The sequence below is a fragment of the Nelumbo lutea genome, chromosome 1, assembly GCF_056320005.1.
Source record: "Nelumbo lutea isolate HS-2025 chromosome 1, American lotus-T2T, whole genome shotgun sequence".
In the NCBI taxonomy this organism is placed as follows: domain Eukaryota; kingdom Viridiplantae; phylum Streptophyta; class Magnoliopsida; order Proteales; family Nelumbonaceae; genus Nelumbo; species Nelumbo lutea.
The window spans coordinates 133,730,242-133,755,875 of record NC_142684.1 but is presented as its reverse complement, the minus strand read 5'-3'; the positions used below and the strand labels follow the sequence as shown (position 1 = coordinate 133,755,875).

General features: G+C 42.6%; 1 protein-coding gene across 6 annotated transcripts; it reads right to left on the bottom strand.

The window, feature by feature from the left end:
* Positions 1-16,818: 16,818 nt before the first annotated feature.
* Positions 16,819-24,609, bottom strand: LOC148877689 (Pentatricopeptide repeat (PPR-like) superfamily protein). Of its 6 annotated transcripts, XR_016098496.1 has the most exons (5): positions 24,326-24,542; positions 22,104-22,265; positions 21,752-22,012; positions 18,885-18,983; positions 18,323-18,716 (listed from the first exon to the last, which is right to left on the bottom strand). XR_016098496.1 is itself a non-coding variant. In XM_088942312.1 (3 exons), the coding sequence occupies exon 3, from the start codon at positions 21,948-21,950 to the stop codon at positions 20,250-20,252; it is 1,701 nt and encodes a 566-aa protein (XP_088798438.1). In that variant the 5' UTR covers positions 21,951-22,012; positions 22,104-22,265; positions 24,326-24,542; the 3' UTR covers positions 20,023-20,249. The 6 variants fall into 6 exon arrangements, 1 of the variants encoding a protein (XP_088798438.1); XR_016098498.1 differs by lacking the exons at positions 21,752-22,012; positions 22,104-22,265 and adding an exon at positions 16,819-17,624 and having other exon boundaries at positions 18,589-18,716; positions 24,326-24,584; XR_016098500.1 differs by lacking the exon at positions 21,752-22,012.
* Positions 24,610-25,634: the final 1,025 nt, after the last annotated feature.

Below are 25,634 nucleotides of genomic sequence, written 5' to 3'. Positions count from 1 at the left end.
TCTTTACAAGCTCAAATAAGAGATTTATGCTGCTTTACAGAGTCTAAAATCTGGTTCTTTTGTCATTTTTATTCATAAAACTCTATTAACAGGAGTAATTAGACAATAAAATGATCAACTGTTAACCATTTTACAATCAGATTGATGTGTAGTTCTTAGATCGATGGGCAGATGACTCCAAGTGTTTATTATCACTGATCTTCAACAGTTCTGATCATGGGAGGGAGATCTGATTCGCTGATTGGTCCTCATAGATAAATTATTATATATCAAAATCATAAATTAATGAAACCATCAACTCAACTTTATTCTTTGAATGATGGACTATAGAAGAGTCAAGAAAATAAATTGGAAAGAGAAAGAAAAATCTGAACAACCGTGAACCTTAGTACTTCATCTCAGAAACAAACAGCCTATATTATGCATTTTGTTGTATTCAGAAATCAAATTTAAACAAGTAATCGAATCCTTAATTATTTTTCTCAGAATAATTAATTATTATTTAAATTTCCCTTATAATTAAATTAATGGGTTTCTTCCAAATTAAAGAGAAAATTATGAAGAGTCAAGCTGCGCTTCCTCTCCAAGGCCAGCCATCAAAAATTAGTTAAATTTTTCTATTTCTTTTCTGTCCCCTTGTCCTAAGAAAAAATGTTTATATTTCCACTCATACATGCATCCATCCATCCATCTATCACCCCCGTCGATCCATCCATCACCATCAAAGGATTGACGTTCCCAGATTTTGACGCGTCAATGCTCGGATTTTGAGATGCAACCATGCAGCTTTACATCAAATCATCTCGTCAATCTGCATGCTGCCACTCCTCTCTCTCTCCATTATCATCTCTCCTCTCCTCTCTGTTTCCTGCATTTACAAATTATACAATCTACGTTTTAATAATAAGTAGACGAAAATAGCATCTGTCAACTTTCCCGTTTCAAGGTGTTAGCTAGGTGTCAAGCTTCTTCCAAGTAAAACCAAAATATCGCCCCCATGATCTTCTCCCAAGTAAAAACTTTGGCTTCATGCAACGCCTCTCTTTTTCACCGGCAGCGGCAGCAGTCGCCGGACTGGTCCGGTCAGACCGGCCAGATCGGACCAGGTGCAGAGGATGGAAACGTTCGAGTTGCGGTTCAGCAGTTGAAGCGTCCGATTCTTTTGGTTTTGGGTTTGGCGAACCGGAGTATGGTTGACCTGGAACAGAAATCAAAAGGCAAAAAAAGCTTTTCGTTTTCATATCCTGAGAGAAAGAAAAATGTTTGTTAATGGAATTCTGAGAGGGGGGGAGAGAGCTCGGCAACCGAGAGATCTCGCAGGGATCGCGCGTGACGACAATCTGAAGTCACCCGCCGTCCTCCTACAGTGCTTTGTATTGCGAGACTTCCCGACCTTCCTTCCTCCTGCTTTCCCGAGTGTGTTCCGTGCTCGTATTGGTATCCTCACCTCAGCCTCATCGTATAAAGCTCCCCCCTGACCCCCTGCTCTACACTCGTAAAAGTGAATCCTCTGTAGTAGGCCACTAGATTGGAATTTTTCTTTCCAAATACCTAAATAAACCAGGAAGAATCGTTCGTCCACCTGTATTACCAATTCGAATCAATGAAAAGACAACAGTGCCCCTGTTAAATACAACCAAAAGTATAAAGTATTTTATAGCCTAGGTAACTGTTTGATGCTGGCGGAAATGACTGAGGTGAATGACTTGTTGTTTTGTCTTTTTGTGGTAAATTATGATAAATCACTATTCTGTCTTCACCAATCGATTACTGGTTCGTCAAAAGACAGTGAGTATAGAGCTGCCATTTCACTCAATAAAAAAAAAAAATCTAGAGCCGTCATGGTTATAAGTCCAATTATAATGGGGACATAAAATTTCATTGTCTGTTTGGTTTGCGGGAATAGGATCTGGAATTGGAATTGGAATAACTCATTTTGATTGAGAAAAAAAATGAGATTTTGATTTTCTTTCGGTCATTCGCGGTGGGATGGAATTTCCATTAGATAAACATTTTAATTATGTTGCGGTTTGTGGAATAAATTATCAATCTATGATGCTTCAAATCTCCTAAAATACATGGGGCCTATATTGAGGGTTTTTTTTTGGAGAAAAAGGCTTGAAGGCCTAACTTTCGTTAGAAATCTCAGTAAACTCTTCTTTTATAATTTTTTTTTCAAGAATTCCGGTATAGATGATTAGGTACAACTTGAGTTACAAGACAACTCAAACTTAGCTAAGGAATAAATTGCCTTATTTTTGCAATTAATGATGGAGGGTGATTTGACCCGATCTCTTTGGATGGTAGCACATGGACATAATTCAGTACAGGTAACAAGCCAGCACAACATACTGACTGTGACTAAGTAATGGGCCTGTAGGACAGCTCGTTACGTCATAGCTTGCCATAGGGTGAGCTCGCTACAGCGCGAGTTCGAGGACCCTCGATGTATTGAAAGGGAATACTTCAAGACAAAGTCTATCCCAGCTCGCGGGCTAGGATAACCAACTCGCTCCAATACTTAGGCAGAAAAATTGCCCCAAAATCAACCTTAAGAGGAATCACCTCGAAGTACCCCTAGAAGCTCGCTACAAGGCAGCTCGTTGCGGGATAGCTTGCTACAAGACAACTCGCTACTAAGCAACGCAATGTTTTCAGGAAGCTTCTATTTGACAAGACTGTACCCATCAGAATGCCCACGTCTCTTGACAGATGGTTGCGTGTCTGTCCTTCCGGGAAGTGTCACTCATCCGATTGGGTAGTACTCTGCAACGGTCACCTACGCAGGCCTGGCAGATAATGACTGCCACAGAGGTCCAGTGGAGATTACGCCCGATTTGACAAGAACACTCATATATAAGAGCCCCCTAGTTGAAGGGAAGGGCTTTCTCTCGAATACCTGATATCTTATCTTGAATACCTCGAACTTTATCTCGAGCTAACTCAATGATCTAGCGCGACCTACACTCTTAGCCTTCTTTGCACTCTTTACTGCTTTCTCCAGCGTTCTAACTTAAGCATCAGAGTATTCCCACTGGGCAAGTCCCCCGGGAATCCTTCTTTGCACTCTTTACTGTTTGTCGCAAGCAAGGAGCCAGTCAGCTGCTAGCTAGGAGTGCCCAGATTGCGCAGCATCAATTATGAATGAGTGTTAGGCACTCACGAAGGATTATCAGAATCTTCCAACAAAAATTTAATGAGAGTAGCGCAACTAAAAATTGCCTTGGAAATACCACTAGATATTGCAAGATGAAGACTTTCAAACAGAGCACAAGCCTCAGATTTCAAGGCAAAGCACACACTAAATGGCACAGCCCGAGCATAAATCAAAGATTGTAGATGATCCCTAATGATACATCTAGTAGCAGACCAAACTGGAGAAGTGGCTTCGTTGAAGTTAATTTTAACCTGTCCAACTGGTGGCTTACACCATCTGCGAGGAGGGTTGGAACCATCACAGCATGAGATTATTGATGGTTAGGCAAAACTCCAACCAAAGAATGAGCAACAATTCGGGATTCCAAACCTCTGCACGGAATGTAGTAGCATTTCGAGCCAACCATAGGTACTGATGGAGGGTGATTTGACTCGACCCTTTGGGGATGGTGGCACGTGGACATGCCTCAGCACAACAGCCTGACCGCGACTAAGTAACGGGCCCTCAGGGCAGCTCCCTGCGTCATAACTCACCATAGGGTGAGCTCGCTACAACGCGAGCTCAAGGACCCTCGATGTACTGAAAGGGAATTCTCCAAGACAGTCTATCCCAGCTTGCAGGCTAGGATAACCAGCTCACTCCAATGCTTAGACAGAAAAACTGCCCCAAAGGAACCCTTAAGAGGAATCACCTTGAAGTACCCCTAGGAGCTCGCTACAAGGCAGCTCATTGCGGGATAGTTCGCTACTAAGCGACGCGATGTTTTCAGGAAGCTTCTATCTAACAAGACCATACTCGTCAAACTGCATCACGTCTCCTGACCGATGGCGCAGTCCCTGCCAGTCCGACAAGACTGCGCCCACGTCTCTCGACAGATGGTGGCGTTTCTATCCTTACAAGACGTGTCACTCATCCGATTGGGTAGTACTCTGCAACAGTTGCCTGGTAGATAATGGCTGCGACAGAGGTCTAGTGGCGTTTATGCATGATTTGACAAGAACGCTCATATAAAAGAGCCCCCTAGTTGAAGGGAAGGGCTCTCTCTCGAATACCTTATATCTTATCTTCAATATCTCAAACTTTCTCTCGAGCTAACTCAGTGATCTAGCGCGACCTACACTCTTTACTGCTTTCTCCAGTGTTCTAACTTAAGCATCGGAGTATTCCCACCGGGCAAGTCCCCCGGGAATCCTTCACCGTCTTCTTCTCAAGTAACGTCCGTTGCCAGTGAGGAGTCAGTTAGCTGCCAGTTAGGAGTGCCCGAATTGCGTAACATCATTTGGAGCCGTCTGTGGGAAATGCTTCAAAAAAGCCTTCCTCTAAGTTTCTACGTTTTCCCTTTGAGAACTTAGCATTCATGGTCTCCTCCAGCAATGCTGGGCGTGGTGCCAACCAGAACGCTTCTGGAGACCAACCCTAGCTTCCCACTGTCTGTATCGGATAGTTCACCGTTCCCCTCTCTGTAGACGGGATCCCCAGCGAATGTGCCTCTCATATTGGCACCCGTGAATGCTCCACTCCCTTCCACGGTTAGAGCGACCTTTGCTGAACCTTCGGTTGTGCCCCTAGTGACCAACCAGAATCAGTTGGAAGACCTAGTGTAGTGCATGCGAGCCATGCAAGGTCAAATGTAGCAATTCCAAAAGTTCCAACTCTACCAGCAACAAGTGCTACATCAGGTCTCTCAGTACCAGTATCAGGAACAGTTCCCTTCCTTGCCTCAGGCCCAGTAGCCGCTTTCCCCTAGGCATCCAACCTCAAAGCAAGCCAAGCCCTCCCGCTGGAGCGAACGACATCGCCGAGGAGAAGCCTCTCAAGCCCAGGATCTCTCCAAGAACCAAGTGTCTTCTTATGGCAGAAAGGAGGGGCCAGCCACCCCCGCCTCACAGCATGTGGGCAGGTCAGGGGCCTCCTAGCCAGCCAAGCCCGCATCGCCCTAGCACTCGTAGTTCGAGCTCCCACTCACAGAAAATTCATTTGAGGTCCTAGCCGCAGACACCAAGCAGGGCCCTTCAGTTCAGAGCTACCACCAGCAATTCGAGCCCATCGAGCTCAGTAACACTGAAGCAAGAAACACCAACGTTGAGCCGACAAAGCAACAGCGAAGACGCCAGCGAGCTCGCCGAACTGCTACCTGTGTCTTGCCTGAGCTCAAAGGTAAAGAGGAGGTGAGCTTAGGGGAAGTAAAAGCTACTCCTCTCCTCTCAGTTCCTTCCCCATTGTCTCCAGAACTTCTTGTTGTCCCCATGCCAAGAGACTTCAAGCTCCCTCTACTGGACAAGTATGATGGATCCTTCAATTTGAATGATCATGTGGACGCTTTTCAGTCCCATATGCACTTGGCAAGAGCGAGTGAATCCTGTATGTGTGTGGATTTCTCCACCACCTTCAAAGGGGTAGCCCGCACATGGTACCAAAACCTCGCGCCCGGTTCGATAAGAAATTGGGCGCAACTCGTGCAAGTTTTCACCTCCCACTTTGTCACCAGCAAGAGGTGCCCAAGAACTCAAGAAAGCCTCATCGGCATAGTTCAAAAGGAAGGGGAGTCAATTCGGAGTTACATGAAGCGGTTTAATGACACTTGTCTGTAAATACCCGATCTGGACCCCGCAGTTCGCCTCACTGCAACCAAGCGAGGTATTACCCACAAAGAGTTCAAGTGGCACGTGATTGTCAATCTGCCCAAGACCGTGACCGAGTTTCTCAAGCTCATAGATCGATTTCTTGGGATGAAGGAAGAGATCAACCAGAAGGGCGAGCAAACCCTTGAGAAAAGGGAAAGGGAATCGGAGCCCCCAACTCAGGGTGACAGCAAGAAGAAGAAGGACCAAGCTCGGGGGGCAAAGCCAAATCAGCCTTTCCGAGCTCCAGCAGCAGCAAGGGACTATATGCCCCTCAGCGCGAAGCGGGCCGAGATCCTCATGGCAATCAAGGATGCCTCGTATGTGAAGTGGCCACCTCGGCTAAAGGCAGACCCTAATGTTAGAAATAAAAATTTGTATTATAGTTTTCATAAAGACCACGGTCACAACACCGAGAATTGTAAAAACCTCCATGACGAGATAGAGGAGCTCATCCATCGCCGGTATCTGAGAAATTTTGTACAAAATAATAACAATAATAAAACAGGTCAACAGGGGGAGCAGAGTAGAGACACTCCCGAGTCCAGCAGGCAGGCAGAACAGCTGCAGAAGCAGCCCCCTGAAGAGAGACCAGTTCGGGGGACCATCCACATGATAGTCGGAGGATCGATTGTGGCGGGCTGCACCTCATCCGCAGCTCAGACATCAGCTCGCGAGGGTGCCAGGGAGGAACAGAACCCCCTGAAGCAGCCAAGGATGGAAGACCCAATCTTCTTTACAGAAAATGACACGCGCGGGGTCCACTACCCCCATGATGATGCGCTCGTCATAAAGATGAAGATCAATGACTTTGAAGTCATGTGCATCCTCGTCGACTCAGGCAGCTCAGCAGGCATCCTCTTCAAAGCAGCCTTCGACCAACTTCAGCTCCAAGAGAGCGACCTGAAGCCCGCGAACACCCCCTGGTAGGCTTCAGCGAGAGGAAGTTAGGCCCCTGGGAAGGATCACAGTACTTGTGGAAGTCGGCACTTTGCCTAGCATAGTGAGACTCAACCACGATTTCTTAGTGGTCGCAACCCCCTCCCCGTATAATGCCATAGTAGGTCGGCCGATCACCCATGCCTTACGAGCTGTGGTATCTACCTACTACTTGGCCAAGAAGTTCCCCACGAACTTCGGAATCGGGATAGTGCGAGGTGACCAGCTTGAGTCTCACAAATGCTACGTCGCCGCCCTCAAAGGGAAAGCCAAGGTGGCCGACGACCTCGAGCTGGAGCAACCTACGAAGCAGAGCGAGGAGCGAGCTGCGCCCACAGAAGAGACTGTCTCCATCCCGGAATCAACAGAGGACCCAACCCGAAGGCTTCAGATCGGTGCTTCCATTGAGGAGCCTCTACGATCTAAATTAGTATGCTTCTTACTTGAAAATTTAGATGTTTTTGCATGGTCTGCGGCAAAAATGCCCAGCTTAGACCCTAGCATTATCACTCATTAGCTTAATATTGATCCTGTAGTTAGGCCCGTTAGACAAAAGAAATGCAACCTAGCCTCAGAGCGATGGAGGGCAATTGACAAGGAGGTCGAGAAGCTCCTTGTAACCAATTTCATCAGGGAAGTGCATTACCCAAGCTGGGTGGCCAACCCTGTTTTAGTGAAAAAGACTAACGGTAAATGGCTCATGTGCATCGACTACACCGACCTGAACTGAGCTTGCCTAAAGGACTGCTTCCCACTCCCTAGGATCGACCGTCTGGTGGACACGACCTCGGGGCATGAGTTGCTGAGCTTTCTAGACGCCTATTCGGGCTATAACCAGATCAGGACGGACCCGACTGATGAAGAAAATATTGCCTTCATAACCAAGCTTGGCCTGTACTGCTACAAGGTCTTGGCCTTTGGGCTGAAAAATGCCAGGTAACCTTTCAAAGACTTGTAAATAAGTTGTTAGAGCCATTGATCGGCCAAAAAATAGAGTGCTATGTAGACAACATGGTCGTCAAAACCCAATTTTTGCGTGAATTAATACAAGACTTGCATTCAGTTTTTGAAATTCTGCGTAGATTTAACATGAAGTTGAATCCGAATAAGTGTGCCTTTGGTGTCACCTCGGGTAAGTTCTTGGGGTACATCATTAACCAGTGCGGCATTGAGGTTAACCCGGACAAAGTAAAGGCCATCCTAGACATGAGACCACCCTGAAAAGTGAAGGAGGTTCAGAGGCTGAATGGCCGAATAGCTGCTCTAAGCCGCTTCATGTCCAAGTCAGCAGACCGTTGCCTACCTTTCTTTAAAGCAATTAAAAGAAAAGGGTTTGAATGGACCCAAGATTGTCAGCTCGCATTTGATGAGCTCAAAAAGTACCTCGATAGCGTACCGGTCTTAACCGACCCGAGCAGCGCGATGTTTTAGAGTTGTACCTCTCAGCAAGTGATGAAGTGGTCAGCTCGGTACTAATAAAAGAGGTAGATCGGGTCCAATGACCTATCTACTTTGTTAGTAAAGTGTTGTAGGGAGTAGAGACGAGATATCCGGAGATAGAAAAGCTGGCCTACGCACTGGTTATTGCAGCCCGAAAGCTCTGTACGTACTTCTAAGCTCATATTGTTGTTGTCCTCACCAACAAACCACTAAGGCAAGTTCTGCTCAAGCCCGAGGTCTCTGGTTGATAGATGAAGTGGGCCATTGAGCTCAGCGAGTACGACCTCCAATACAAGCCGCAAACTACTATCAAGGCCCAAGCCTTATAGCAGACTTCGTCGCAGAATGCACTTTCAGCTCCGAAGTCCCCAGGCCGGTTGAGTCCGAGCACCATGAGGTAGCAGCCAGTGCGACATCTCTCCTAGTTAGGCCAAGTGGGAACTGAGATGAAAAGCCCTAGATCCTTCACGTAGATGGCTCCTCAAACCATTAGGACAGCAGAGCCGGAATAGTTCTGTACGGCCCAAGTGGCACAAAGTTGGAGTACGCACTACGCTTTGATTTTGTGACATCCAACAATGAAGCGTAGTGCAAAGCATTGATAGCCAGGCAGGCTCTAGCTAAAGAAGTGAAAGCCAAGCATATCGTCATCTGCAGCGATTCCCAGCTCGTGGTTAATCAAGTCACAAGCGAATACGAAGCTCGCGAACCGACTATGATTGACTACTTAGCCAAAGTAAGAGAGGCTCTGCTCAACTTCCAGTCACATTTCATCAGGCAAATCCCGAGGTCGGAGAACACTGAGGCTGACACCCTGTCCTGGTTAGCCAGCACTAGTGATAATATCATGAGAACCGTGTACATAGAGAACTTACCTCGACCTAGCATTCTCGGGGGGCAGAGGCGGTCGCTCCTGTCGTTCAAGCAGAGCCAAGCTGGATCGATCTGCTTGCGAGCTTCCTGCTACACGGGACCCTCCCTGCAGACCGTAATGCCGCCAAAAGGGTAGAGCATCAGGCGGCCAAATACGTCATGATAGACGAACGACTGTACCGAAGATCCTACATGCTCCCCTACCTGCGCTGCTTGTGACCTTCCGAAGCCGAGCTCGTGCTCTGCGACACTCATGAGGGCCTGTGCGGCGAACACTTGGGGAGTAGGGCCCTCGCCCAAAAAGCGCTATGACAGGGGTACTATTGGCCAACAATGAAAGCAGATGCTATTGAGCTCGCCAGAAAGTGTGACAAGTGCTAGAAGTATGCTAATATCCACCATTAGCCCGCTACCGACTTCAAGTATCTCACCAGCCCGTGGCCCTTCGTGCAATGGGGCATCGATATACTCAAACCATTTCCACCAGGGACAAGCTTGAGGAAATTCTTAGGAGTAGTTGTGGATTATTTCACCAAGTGGGTAGAAGTTGAACCTCTCGTGACAATCACAACTCGAAACATACAAAACTTCTTTTTGGAAAAATATAGTGTCGTTTTGGGTTACTTCAGGTACTGATTTCTGATAACGGTAAGCAGTTTGAGTTCCAGAACTGGTGCCAAGACATGGGGATCCGATAGAAATTCACTTCAGTCGCACACCCTCAAGCAAACGACCAAGCAAAAGTCATGAACAAAGCCATCCTCTGTGGACTAAAGGAATGGTTTGATCGAGCTAAAGGACTATGGGCGGACGAGCTACCCAATGTTCTATGGGCTTACCGAACTACAGTGAAGACTGTCACAGGAGAAACCCCCTTCAACCTCACCTACGACACAGAAGCAGCCATCCCAGCCAAGGTCGAGGATCCCTCGCTACGACTAGAAGTGTATGACGACAAGGCAAACAAAGACGATCTACGTACCAACCTTGATCTACTTGACGAAGTAAGGGACCTCACATATATCAGGACCGCAGCCTACCCGCAAAGAGTAGCTTGGTACTATAACGCTAGGGTGAAGAAGTGGAACCTCCGCGTTGGCGACCTGGTCCTTCGTGATGTTATGGTGCCTGAGCTCGGTGTTGGCAAGCTCAGACTGAATTGGGAAGGACCCTACCGAGTGAAACCATTGCTCGGGAAAGGAGCATACAAGCTCGAAACCCTAGAAGGGAAATAAGTACCTCGGGCATGGAATATTGTCAACTTAACGCAGTATTACCTGTAACTATTGAGTAGACCACGAGTCACTCCTAGAGCCTAAGGGCCAAAATGCCAAACTAACATTAACCTCGGTGCAATAAGACCTAGTCGCCTCTATGGCATGGGCGAACTACTAAGTAGACCATGAGTCACTCCCAAAGCCTAAGGGCCAAAATGCCGAGCTAATATAGACCTCGGTGCGATAAGACCCAGCCGTCTCTATGGCATGGGCAAACTCCAAGAGTGGACTATAAGTCACTCCATCAGCCCAAGGGCTAAAACGCCGAGCTAACTAAGACCTCGGCACTGTGGAAGACATAATATGCCAATGAAACGGTTAAGTACCAGAGGCGTAGGCAACTCGGGTCTGAACCCTATGAAGCGTAGCTCGTCTTGGTGTACTGATTGAACCCAACAAGGAATGACCCGTGAACATACAGTTTGGGCATACATGGTAATTACTTCGGGGTATACTATAAAATACCTCAAGCACCAAGGGATAGCTTGGGGTAACAACTACCGAAAGATCCTACTTTGGGTATGTAGCTCTAATAACTCGGGTGATAAAATCACTTCGGCAAAAAGTAAAGAGCACACCATACTTAGTAGAAAAAAGGCCCAACCGCCCAAGAAAGAGATTTTAAAACAGGGTTCTGACACCCGAGAACCACCAGAATTCATCAGAAAAGAAAAATAGAAGAGCCACCAGCCTCAGGGATCCACTGCCTCCACCTCATCATCATCCTCCGAAGAGTCAGGCTCCTCATCCTCCGCCTATTCCGCTATCTCAGGACCCAAGCCCTTCATTGTTATTCTGTCAAGGTTGAGCCCAGAGAATTTCTTGCGGACCAACTAGTGACAGAGTTTAAATCCAGAGCGTTAGGAGCTCGAGCCATACTCCACTTAGAGGTCGTGGTACTCCTGGGAGTCCTTAAAGTCCCACACAGCCTTAGCCCGCTCGGCCTCCACCATGGTGCCAAAGTTCTGAGTTTGGTCCGGAAGAGTGGACTTCAAGTCTCGAACCTACTGGCGAAGAAGCTCCCTCTCCGCCGCTACCCTCGATGACTCTTCTCGGTGGTGAGTGGTCTCCTCAGATAGCCGGGCAATCTGCACCTCCTGGTCCCGGATGAGCAGTTCCTAGGCCTCGCTCCCCTTTTTAGCCTGAAGGACTTCACCTCGGGCCCGGTTGAGCTCACCCAGGAGCTTTTGCACGGTTGACCTCTGATTACAAGCGTCGCCGGAGTGGATGTTGGTCTGAAAGGCCATGGCGTGGATGGCGGAGTTCACCTACCAGCAGAAGACTAAGGTCAGAAAAGAGAAAAGGAGAGAAAAGAAAGAAGGAAGAGAAATGACACTTACCACCATGCAATGGGTGGAGGCAAACCTAGCTAGCTCCTTGGGGTCCATCTCCCCCCAGTTGGCGACCTCCTCGTGGTAGATCGCCCTTCGACTCTTTCGTGCAGCCACGATGTAGTCATTAACACCCTCCCTGTTCCCAGTAGGGAACTGCAGGAAGGGGAAGGGGTGGGATGACCCAGACGAAGGAAACTACCCTTGCGCCGTGAGCTCGGGCTCTTCTGCGCCACCCTCTGTGGCAACTCTCTCAAATGGAACTGGTGGAAACTCAGGTGGTGGAGAAGCGAAGGTCGGGTCAACAGACTCAAACTCAGCACCCCCAAAAGTGGAAGCTCGGTCAGGACACGAGCTCTTTGCCTTGCGCTTCTGGTTGCTAGACAGGAGGCCGCGAGCATCAACACCAGACATAATGGCTGCCAAAAACCACAAGGTATTAGTCTAGTAAAAAAATAAAAAAATTTTACAAGGCACTACGCCACCTAAAAGGTAACCTACACAGGCTCAGGCCGGCCTGTGCGAGCTTCTCCTCAATCAAGTAGTCCGACCAATGGAAGCCAACTTCTGCCTAGGACTGCAGTGTTTTCCAAACTTCAGGGTCCAACTCAACCCCTGAATCCTGGGTGGCGGCCCTCTAGTGAGCTGGGAAGGGCAACCCTTCGGGGTTGCGAACAACAAAATAGTCCCGCTTCCAAGCTGGGATCCTGTTTGACAGCTCGTATAAGAGCTTGAAGCCGCGGCGGGGAGAAAATTAGTAGGAACGCCTTTTTGGAGGCGCTCCGGGAGAAGCATTCTTGATGCAGAGGATGGTGGAAAGAATGTCAAGGTTAAGGGGAAGACAGTACTCATAAAATAAAGAGATAGTCCCAACTACATTGCGAATGGAGTTGGGGTGAAGCTGGTCAACAATGACATTGAAGTGATTCAAAACCTCCACTATCAGAGGGTGCAGAGGAAGACAGAGGCCAGCAATGAGCTGGTCTTGGAAAATCACTATCTCATCAGGACCGTGCTCCCTAGGATAGTTACCGAAAGGGAGACTATAAACGAGGTCTCTGGGGAGGTTAAATTGGAGAACTAAGGTCCTAAGTCTCTCCATCGACATGGAGGAGGGACCAAAGCTATCTAGCTCCCTGCCTCGAGAGGTAGAAGCAGTCTTGCCAGAAGCCTCCCAAGCTTCTAGAGCCTACCCCCAAGCTCCCCCTAAGCTCAAGGGGGCATCATCTTGGTCATCACCCCAGGAAAAGACATGGTACTGATACTTAGACATACGAACGAAATGATAAGACTCACCAGGGAAGAAATGAACCGAAAAGATGATGTGAGCAGAAGAAGAGCTTGGGCAACTAGATGAAGACGCAACCTCAGACTCCGAAGGCAAGGCAAGTTAGCGTAAAAGAAATGAGGCCTGGGGCCCTTCTATTTATAGCCACTTTGTCCTGAAATCGACGACTTGGATTGAGACAGATATGACAGTTCATAGTCAAGCTGACCGCACGACTTCTGAAACCAAAATGTGACCGACTTCATGTCTTCCATGATTAAGGTAATGATAGTTACACGCCTTCCAGAATTGAGAGCCGCTTCTGCATGTTCTTGGCATTCAAAAGGTCTATAGACCTCCTGACTTCTGCGTGCGCATTTAATACGATCAGCCAATCAAGTTTGAACTTCGGGTCAAATCTACTCACATTTCATGAACTCCTCACGCTAAGGTAGCACCCTTAGCCTGAGGAGTGGGGGGAAATTGATGGATGGTGATTTGACCCGACCCCTTGGGACGGTGACACGTGGACATGACTCAGCACAAGTAACAGTTTAGCACAACAGTCTGACTGCGACTAAGTAACGGGCCCGCAAGACAGCTTGCTTCATCATAGCTTGCCATAGGGCAAGGACCCCCGATGTATTGAAAGGGAATACTCCAAGACAAAGTCTATCCCAGCTCGTGGGCTAGGATAACCAGCTCGCTCCAATTCTTAGGCAAAAAAACTGCCCCAAAGGCAACCTTAAGAGGAATCACCTCGAAGTACCCCTATGAGCTCGCTGCGGGATAGCTCGCTACAAGACTACTCGTTACAAAGCGACGCGATGTTTTCAGGAAGCTTATATCTGACAAGACCGTACCCGTTAGACTGTACCACGTCTCCTGACCGACGGTGCAATTCCTGCTAGCTCGGCAAGACTGTGCCCACGTCTCTCAACAGATGGTGGCGTGTCTGTCATTCCGAGACATGTCACTCATCTAATTGGGTAGTACTCTACAACAGTCACCTGCGCAAGCCTGGCAGATAACGCCTGCGACAGTGGTCTAGTGGCGGTTACGCCCGATTTGACAAGAATGCTCATATATAAGAGCCCCCTAGTTGAAGGGAAGGGCTCTCTCTCGAATACATGATATCTTATCTTGAATATCTTGAACTTTATCTCGAGCTAACTCAGTGATCTAGTGCGACCTACACTCTTAGCCTTCTTTGCACTCTTTACTGCTTTCTCCAGCGTTCTAACTTAAGCATCGGAGTATTCCCATCGGGCAAATCCCCCGGGAATCATTCACCGTCTTCTTCTCAGGTACTATCTGTTGCCAGCGAGGAACCAGTCAGCTGTCAGTTAGGAGTGCCCGGATTGCGCAGCATCAGGTACCAAAGGATGGAGAAGGCCAAAAGGTTTGAAGGATATGAGGATGTGGAAGAGGAAACCTCAAGAAATATCCAAAATGATATCAATTCTGATAGTTGATGAAATAGGTCACTTCGGACTCCAAGTTTAGAACGAAACAAAACCATCTTTGCAATAGGACACTTAAGGAACAAATGACCTATAGTTTCCTCCTCTTTCATACATAGTGAGCAACAAGAGTCAAAGTTGTTCCTCCACACATTGAACCTACTCTTTGTGGGTAGAGCGTCATTTAAGGCCCTCTAGAAAAAAAAATCATAATTTTGGGACAAGTCCATTTTAAATTCCAAAACTTGGACCAACTACAATTCCCAAACAGGAAACCCGCATTTGATGAACAAGGAAGTTCCGAATATAGGAAACGATGAGCTGATGCAGTAGTGAATTGCCCATGAGGAGTAAGGGTCCAAACAAGACGGTCTTCCATAATATTATTGTGCAATGGGAGATCTGAGGATAGAATTGCTTGAGCTGAATGAGGTGAAAATAATCGATTCACCAACTCATGGTTCCAATTGATTCAGTGTTGGATAATGAGTTCTGCTACTTTAAATGAGCTATTCCTTTGGTGCTGAAGGATAGAAGTTGCGTCATATGGGAGCCAAGGATCTGAGAGAGCATCAATACCCCACCCATCACCAACAATCCAGTGGCAACCTTTGCATAAATGAGATCTACATGCGAGTATACCCCGCCAAATATAGGAATCACCAGTTTTTGGCTTTAAACTCCAGAAGCTAGAATTTCTAATGCACTTTGAATGTAACATCTGCGCCCACAGAGAGGATGGGAACTTGAGCAACCTCTAATCCAACTTAATGATATAGGCTCCGTTAGCCGCTGCCATGTCATGAAAACCCACTGCACGGCGGACTTTTGGTTGAAAAAGCAAGGACCACTTACGTAAATGCACTCCAGCCGAATCAGAATCAGCCCACCAAAAGTTTCAGCAAATGTTATTAAGGTCATTGCAAGTCTTCTAAGTCTGCATGATGTATTGTGGAACTGCTTGAAGGGTGGACTTAATGAGAACTGACCTACTGGCGTGGGAAAGAGTTGACTTGGTTTGGACTTTAATCTGTCACAGTGTTATCACTGAAATAAATGGCTGATTTCTGGAAATTGATCTCCTGGCCGGACCATTTACAAAATGAACTTGGCACATTTAAAATTTGATTAACATCATATTTTCCAAATCTGAAACCATGGGTAAGATTTTGCAAACATTTGGTTTCAACATTCTTGAAAAGTATGGAGAAAGTGGGCACCCCTGTTTGGAGCCCCGATAAGGAAAGGACTTACTAGCGTGATCATGAATAAGGATGGAGAAATTCGGGGAGGATATGCAATTTAAAATGAGGTTGTAGAAAACTTGAGAAAATCCGAAGCACATCAGAGTCTTTATGAGAAAGGCCCATTCAATTCGATCATATGCTTTAGATAAATCTAATTTTAGAATAAACGACCCATACCTATCTTTCTGACGCTTCATAGAATGAAGGACCTTCTAAATGATAATAGTATTATCAACAATATTACTGCCGATTAGCTATTGTGTTCAGCTAAACTTATCTTAATGAAACAGCTATTAGTGGGAATGGTCATTTTGACCTCCCATTAGGAATGAAAATTTCCTTTTGATCGATCAAAAAATAAAAAACAAATGATTTAAATTTTCACATACCCTATTTCTCTTTACTTAAGGCCAATCTTCCTTAAGAATCATGCATCTCTTGTAATCCAATTCTAATTCCCATCTAGAGAAATAGGCAATTCTGATGTTGAACCAAGCAAACGCTTAAAACCATAAACAGGTTGATTATTAGTTGGGATAATCGGGTCTGACCCGATTAAACTTGGCATCTATAATTATGACTACTTGGGAACGCTAATTTTGATAATATAAGCTTACCAAAAAATGACAATAAATGTTAAACGGTTTATATATTGCTAAAATAAGTAATTTTTATAAAATCATCTTATATACCAAACTAAAATTTTCTTTCAAGGTAAAATATAATAAAAATTACAAAAAAAAAAAACTATTAAACGTTTATTTATTATTAATTACATAATTGAATTGTTGGGTCTTAATCGATTCAGAATAATAAAAATTGGTCCCAACCCAATTACAATCTGAATGCAAAATTCAGACCCAACCCATTAATTGATCCAAGTGCCACTGCAGGTGTTTATAGAATTTCCTTAATAAAGATTTCCACTATTCATGATCAAGTTATATACATTTTAATCAACATTCCTCAGTTTTTTTTTTCCTGCAAATTATTCTCCTGAAATAGAAATCCAAAGCTAAGGACAGAATCTTGATGACTTTCAACGTTCTTTCTACCTGCTGACAATGCAAGAACATTATTGACAGTGATTGGGTGCCACTCATGTGCATACTTGGACGATCTCAATGTCTCGTATCATTCCACCATTTGGTTTTTGTCCAATCAAGTCAATGGGTTTGGGTTGATAAGATGGGTCAAAAATTCCCAAATAATAGGTATATTTTCCAATTAAAATAAATTTAGGATTCAATATCAAATTTCTTGTCAAACGACATACCCAAGATAATACATACAGATTTTTTTTTTTTTACCCATCCTCGTACAGGATGTATCTGAGCAGGCAAGAGGCGGGACCCATACAACATCCAATTACCAGATCGGCAATGGACTCCTACGAAAGGCCTTTCAGTAAGAATCACCGACAAACCGGGTTATTCCGAGTCAGCTCGGTGATTCTGTGGTCAGAGTGAGTTGGTAACGAGTGGTGATGGTGGAGTGAGTAGGCACCGAAGAAGATTACAAGCCGCAGCACAGAGTCGGGAGGTGGGGGTCGTGTTGTCTCCATCAGTTGACGTTGATTGACATGGAGTCGGAGTGGATTGAACTGATAGATTGCAACTGGGCGTTTTGGTGGTGTGAGTGGGGACAATTAGTGACTTAAATCATCTCTACTGTTCAGGATTTGAGGCCGTGTTATGGGCCACGTGGTCATCCGTATGGCTTCCCTGATAAGGACTCTTGAAAGAACGACGTTTCCTCTCCAGTCCAATCACATGTCCTTGTCTTTTAACTCTTTCTTTTGGGAAATTTTAGAGTTCAGTCCTGGTATTCCAAAATTCATTGTCAGTGTTCTCTACTTCTGTCCACCGTAAGAAGTAGCGGTTCATGGCTTGAACATGATGCTCAAGTGCGGCAGAGATATTAAGCGGATTCCAGCCGGGTCCCACCACTCTAAGTAGGTCCCATCCAATAACAGCCATTGATTTGGTAAAAGGCAATCTGAATTCATTCTGAAATCAAGAAAGTGGTTAAAGATTTGAGAAGTTAGTTCTGGGCAGGTATTTGGACGTTCAAATTAGTCGAGAATGGTGGATAGTGGGGCCAAGCAGTTGAGAACAATGCTACTTCATACGGAATGACATTTTGGGTGCTGGAGAGTCTACGGTCTCTTATTTTGAGAGGGGGTTATCTTTTTATAGTCAAAGATCGTATCTTATTTGGATGAGGCATGTGGCATTGTTGGGATGATGTTGTCCGTCAAAGTCTTTGGGATAAGACCTAATCGCCAATGGAGCTGTCCTCTTGATCCATACGACGCTCTCCTATCTTAGTCGCACTTATCCATCTAACGTAGTGCCAACGTGGCCAATAAGATAAGATGATCACGAAAGTGACACGTGGCACCTGGGACTAGTTCAATCATAATCCAAACACAAAGCTGTTGTTTTATGGCATGGATTTGCAAAACATCATTTGAATTGGCTGAAATGCACAGTTTGGACAATAAGATATTTGGAACTTTTATTAGTTTATGTCATCCAATGAATAATAACCCACCGATTGAATTGAATCAATGGATAATATTAGTCAATCTAGAGGAGAGGAGATGGGCATCGGGGGATCCCCATCCCATCTCTATTTAGTTGGTTTGATGTCATGTTTTAAGTGCATTTTTTGTTTGGTTAACAATATGTACTGAATTGACATATTTTGAAAGTTTAGGAATTGAATTATTGCATTTTAAAATTTGGGAGTCAAAGTGAGAGTAAACCCAAAATACATGGCACCAATCAAGAATTTTGCCTAAAAGATATGGACAACAGGAAAAAACAATAATGCACCTTGGTCAACTCATGTGGCTTCATATTTGGAAGTTAAGAGTGTGATTCACAGTCAGAATTGGAATTAGAATCAAAATAGAAATGAGAATTAAAATCAACAGAAATGGAGGGCAGGGAATGACCATTTCCTCACCTCAAATGGGGAATGCCATTGCAGCAGGAATGGGAATAAAATTCTGATTCCGCCCAACCAAAGAGTTGGAATCAGAATGATCCGATTCATCAACCAAACGGGGCGTAAGATTGTTCTCCAGCTTCCACCTGCGGAATATTACAATAAGAAAACGAAAAATGAAATAGCAGCAAGTGAATCAACGAAAATTGTGCTTGCCAATAGTTTTTTTTTTTTGAACATTTTCCTCTACTTGAGATCATCAGAAATATGTTGAACACATTTACCCAATGTCTATTCAGATAAAAGGGTTTTACCCAATGTCGGTCCTGATCATCAATGGTCTTGGGAAGGGTGCATTGGATACAAAATATTTGGCATTTCCTTGCATGAAGAGGTCACTCTCAGACTCAAACCTGTTCACGCACTTGTCACTTTATCAGCCCAAGATACTAAAAACAAAAAACTACTCTTCAGAATTCAGGAACAATATAACAGTTTAACTCCGAAGAAGCTGAAATTCCACTTAAAAAGAACAGAAGTTAAGCAGAACCCCCATAAGAACACAGATACAGGAATAGAAATCTAAAACATATCTGCGAATCCAACTTGGTGAACCCAAAAAAGTGGGATATATAATTGCTGGTGCAGTTTTCAATGAAATGTAGTTGTTGGTGCAGATTTTCCTTCCAGACGTGCCCATCGTAATGGTTATAAATATAATTACACAAGTTTTTTTGACAGCCAATTATACAAAATTTGTTTTATCTGTTAACTTTTTTATGCATTTCTGCAGACAAATTGGATTAAAATAATGCTCTTTTCTTTGTCAATTTTAATTTCTGTTATTTCACCGGTAAAATATAAAGATCTTCAATTTGGAAAATCGAAACAAAGAAAACCATCCAAGTCATCCATTATCTTTAGCAAAAATGAAAAGTTCTTCTAAATGGATCAACTAAGTTACAGAAAGAACAAATTTTCCTCTAATTCGATAACTTTCAAATCAAAATCTATCTTCCATCTTCCAAAACATAAGCAAGAAATTAGGGCAAACAAACATAAAGTTCAGATCTTGTATAACTTCTATGAAATATAAAGATGAAGATCATCCTGTTTAGTCAATATCATTTGTCAACATCAAATCGATCCATAAGGGTATTTCTGTGGCAAAACCAGTACAATGAACTAGGGATAAATAATACCCAATCTGGTGCTGAGGTCCTGGTAATAACACCCAACTAGCTGCATTTGAACTATTCATGAGAGTCCCATTAAGTTGCAGGGGAAGAGATCAAAGAGATGATGGAGATTGCAGTGAGAGAGAATGATGAGTTACAAATCAATAAACAAATTACCTATTGGGTAACTGTGAGCCTGTTACTGAACCCATAGAAAGATGTTTGTTTTTTGGAGGGGTTTGATCCAGTTGGTTTGGGAATTCATACCCCTATGTACAACAATCTGATTATTTATTTCAGTTCCTGATCAAAGCACAAAAATAGAGGATCCAAGATAAAGTATTTATACTTCATAGATAATACTGATTACACTATACAAGATAGAAGCCTTCCAAGAAACCCTCGACTTCTGATTGAGCCTCAAAAACACTTAGCATGTTCTCCTGACCCTTTTATCTATCCAACTTTGCAATATAATACTTCAAATTCATCTCTAAGAGTCTAACTGTTTTCAAGTTTTGCCTTAGCTATAGAACTGTAAAGTGAATCACAAGGACTCAATCCCAATCCTACCATCTCATTGAGCAAAACCTCAGCTTCTTGCCATTTTCCATCCTTACAAAGGATACCAATGGTCAGACTATAGCTAGCCATGTTTGGGAGCATTCCATTATCGTGCATTTTTTCTAGCAACCTCAGCGCTCTATAAGAATTGCCTTCTTTGCAGTAACCATAAATCATTATATTGTAGATTATATCATTAGCCTTCAAATGCACTTCACTCATTGATCTAAACAGCTTGGATGCATCCTTCATGTTACCTTTGACACAGAACCCATTTATCAGGATGCCATAAATATAAACATCTGCCATCAAGCCAGCCTTCTCCATAGAGGAAAACATCTCAAGGGCTTTCTCCATGTTGTCTGATTTGATCAAAGCATCAATGAGAATACTATATGTTACTTTTGAAGGAAATATATCTCTCTCCTCCATTTCTCTAACAAGAAAGGCAGCTGTCTCAAAATTTCCAATTCTAGAAAAACCTGCAATTAAAACATTATAAGTAACCAAAGATGGAGATTGGCCAGTTGACCTCATCTTATCAAACAATCTCGATGCCTTGTCCAACTTTCTAGCTTTGCAAAACCCATCAATTAGAGTGTTGTATGTGATTGAATTTGGACTCAATCCAGCCTCCTTCATCCGACTTACCAACTTCTCAGCTTCCACGGGTTTCCGTACTCGACATAATCCACTAATTAGTGTGTTATAAGTGACAACATTACAAACAACACCTCTCTCATGCATTTCATCAAATAATTCAAATGCTTTTTTCAGATTACCATCCTTACAATACCCACTAATCACCGAATTGTAAGTATAAATATTAGGAAGAGTCCCCTTAAGTTTCATCTCTTCATAGAGCTCAAACCCTTCCTTGTTAAAGCCTTTTCTGAAACACCCGTTAATCATGGTTGTATAAGTGAACTCATTGGCAACCAAACCCAGCTTTTCCATCTTAGAAAATAACTTCCTTGCCTGATCAATGTCGCCGTTCTTGCAACACCCATCAATCAAAGTAGTATAAATGACTACATTTGCGGACCAGCCCATCTTTTCCGATTGAGATAAAAGCTCAAACCCCTTACTCAAATCACCAACCTGACAGCAACCCTTAATCATTATTCCATAACTGTAAATATCTAATTGAGTTCTACCCTGTGTTTCATTGAAAACGCACCAAGCATTTTCGAAAGAATCCAACTTGAGAAGATGAGTCAATAGGTTATTGAAAGTGCTTGGACTGGGTACCAGGCCACGGTTAAGCATTTCAGTGAAATAAAAGAGGGATTCTTGAAGCATTTGAGATTGGATAAGAGCGCCGATGATTGCTTCATATAAAAGAATAAGAAGTGAATTTGGACCCGAATGGGTTTGCGTAAAATGGTGGAGTAGAGATGGGAGAGATGAGGAAGTGAAGGAAGAAGAGTAAAGCTTGCCTGAGAGAAACCGTAGAAGAACGGACTGAGCTTGTGTTAACATGTTTGAGGAAAGGAGGAGGTGGAGGATAGCGGACGTGGACTCATTGGTGTGTTGGAAACCTTGCAGGATTGATTCGTTGAAGATTGAGAAAGCTTTGAGTGGTGGGCTTTTCACCATTTTCTGTATAAGATTGAAAGCTTGGTGGATCTGTGACATATTCGTCGCCCTCTTCTGCCACCAAACTGGCTGAATACTAGTTTAGTAATTCTACCTTCCTCCTGCAAATCAAGTTCGAAGTATAAAATCTTATACCTGATTTGCTATCAACCATCAACTGAAAACAGTAATGGAGGGAAACTAGCATCAAACCTTCAAGTTCAGGGTCCTCGGAACTCTAATTAGCTCGAATAGCAATTTCAAAAGTAAAGCAGGGGAGAGATCGAAAGAGAGGAAGATGGATTGGAGTCATGGAGGGATGAATTCGAGCCCAGCTGAGCTGCTTGGAGATGTTTGGAGCGGTTTTGAATAGCCCTGCAAAAACAACCATATTAATCATAATCAACCTGATTCGCTTGGAAGGTCTGACGGCTTGGTCAGATGCCTGTGTTGTTGATTCAATCAATATTTTTCTTTTCTCGTCAAAATCTTTGCTAAGCAAATGGTTTAGGGGCTAAATGAACCCAAAATCATGGGGAGTGACAGGTCTATTGATCAAACCAATTGGGTCAACAACTAATTAAAAACATTGCCCCGAATAAGTTTCGAAGACGCAAACTTGGGTGCATACTTTTTTCTCTGATAAATAAACTCGGGAGGATATTCTAGAAACAAAAACATCATATAGGTAATTGGTGAAAACCAGAATAAATTACAAGAAAAAACTATCTATACAGTAGATAAGCTAATTACCTCTATGTGGAAAATGCAGAAACAATCGCTCATGCTCTTTATATAAATAAATGCCTATAAAAGATAGAAACAATTGCTTATGCTCTTTATAACTTGGCATCATTCTAGATGTGTGTGGTTTATTTTGCATTAAAGCCAAAGAATTAAACAGAAATGGCTTTCTTGAATGGATTAAATTGGTGAGTGATGGCATTGAATTTTTTAATTGAAATTGATATAGGAGGTATTTGGTGCATTAGCATTTTGTTGTACAAATTTACGAGAAATGTGTTCTCATATATATGAGTGTCATTTCAACTAAAAAAAGTATGTTTAGAAACATCTAATTTGATGTTTTTGGTATTGTCTGCATAGATAACAACTCAAAAACATTTTAGGTAGAAAACCTTCCTCACATAAATTTGTATGGATTAACAAAAAATGCATCAACAATACAACACCATTGTATCAAACGCCCCTTATAATTTTGGAAAATTGTCAAAAACTCATCACGAGTTTTCAGCATTTCTCTTAAACTCATCATAACTTTTCAAAATGTTTAAAACTCACCATGTCACTAATTTGACATTAAAGAGACTAACGGCTGTTAATATATTACCATTTTAACCTTCATAGAAAAATATAAAATATATACATATATTTTAATATTTAGATGTGAAAAAAAGGAAAAAGTTCAAAAAATATTTTCAAATAAAAGCACAGAAATTACAAAAAAATATAAAAATTATAGAAAGTGCCCACAAAAAAAAAAGAAAAATTATTTTCAAATTATAGAAACTATGGAAATTGAAAAACAAAATCATAAAATAAAAATGGTAGAATAAACACCAAAAATTACAAATAAATAACAAAAAGTACAGAAAATTTTATAGATGGTAGAAAATAGAAAAATGTAAAAAAAAACAGAAATTATAAAAAATATTAGAAATTTTAACAAAACACTAAAAATGTAAAAAAGAAGGAAAATTGAAAAATGAAAAAGACCCTTTAACTCTAACTCGCCATTCAAAGGTGATTTGGTCATAAAAATTGTTATTTCTGCTGACATGGACACCTCTGTTAAGAAACATTAACGATATACTAATAGAAGGTGAGTTTTGGAAAATAAAATCTTACTGACATGGTGAGTTTTAGACGTTTTGAAAAGTTGTGGTGAGTTTAAGAGAAATGCTGAAAACTCATGGTGAGTTTTAGACAATTTTTGCTTAACTCGCACAATGGATGTCAAATTATAAATGTTACATGCAGGAATTATCCGGAGATGAATAGGATTTGAAGCCCAAATCACAAGACAATGGAGGGAAGAGCTTGAGTAGAGTTTCTTTGGCTGCCATGGATGAGATGCTACCTCAAGGTAAATGTAGATGGGAGGTTTCATAGTCCTGGTTTTGCTGCTTAGACTGCATTTGGTTGGAGTGCAAATGTTGAACCATTGCAAATTTGCATTCGTTTTGTAAGTATTCAAAAAATGCATTATTTTTTATTTAAAGATGTATATTGACCAGAGTTTGCATCGAATATAAGAGAGAATTTTGTTTTAAGAAAATCAAAGCAAAATTTGTTATCTTTATCAAAGTAAATGGAACATAGTTTTGCATCACTGAAAAGTGAAACCCTCAAAGAGAGAAAGAGAAGAGAACAGTTTTGAACCACAAGAAAAACGTAATTGTAGCGATCTTTACCTTCCGTCTTTGAGAACTGAGAGAAGTAACTCTATTATTTCGATCTTTGGTATCTCATTTTGATCTTTCTTTTTGGTGTTAGGTTGCCTATCTTGTTGGAAAATCTACCTTCATTTTGTAGGTAGATCTACATTCGTTTTCAGATGCAACTCTGATCTACCTTTGTATTTAGGTAGATTTACCTTCGTTTTCAGAGAAGCAGCTCTGATCTACCTTCGCTTTTAGGTAGATCTACATTCGTTTTTAGAGAGGCAACTCTGGTCTACCTTCGTTTTCTGTTTAGCTATTTTCTTCTTTGTTCAGCTATTTTTCAGGTAACTAATCTACCACAATGTTATCCCACGTATTATTGATTACCCGTTGATTGTTTGTTATACGGAAAAGATTGTTATAAAAAATGATCTGGGATTATCTATTATCATTTATCAATCAATGTTGGGCACAAAATTTGAATTTTCACATATGGAAAACTAAGCAACCATGTGTTAAAGGACTCTTATGAGCCAAAAAAGAATGTTAATAGGTGGTCCATTAACTTGAAAACTACACTCAATTTTGAAGTACTATATGTGTGTCTGATTCCAACTTTTGCTCATTCTTGCCTGTGAGATAAATAGGTAAATATGTTCTCTTTTATGATTTATTGGATAATCAAAATTGATATATATTATATAGATGGACAATTTTTATGATTATAAATGTCATATGGGCAAAAAAAAAAAAAAAGAATAATGTTCTTTTATTTATGTCCTACAATGATTTTGATAGAAGATAAGAATACAAGTGTCAGTGGACTAGGTTTGGCTTGAAACCAATTTGAACAGATTGGTTGGTGTAGATATTGAATTGAATTGGTCCAAAATGATATAAGATAAGAAGGAGCTTTTAGAGGGCAGTTGGAGGGAGGTTTTCAAGTGCTTGACTTCTATTTTAGTCATTAGAAAAGTAGAAATTATGAATTCAATGAATATCTTGTTCACCTGAATTAGAAGAATAGAAATTTGACTAAAAATCCGAGCACATCAGGGATAATGAGGAAGAGTTAATTCTTGGGGTAAGTAAATTTGGAGATGGAACTGTTTTCAATAGATTCCATTCTTTCATGATCTCTAAGCATATCTTGCTGCCATTGTTTGTTTTCAATAGTAAGTAAATTTGGAAAACAAAACCATAGGCTTACTTTCAAAACCCCATCTGGAAATCTATAGAAAAAATTTATCCACTGGCAAGCAGGAATTAACTCTTCGGCTTATTTACTACAGAAAATCTACTAAGAACTTTTGGACTTGAATGTTTCTAGGTACATTAT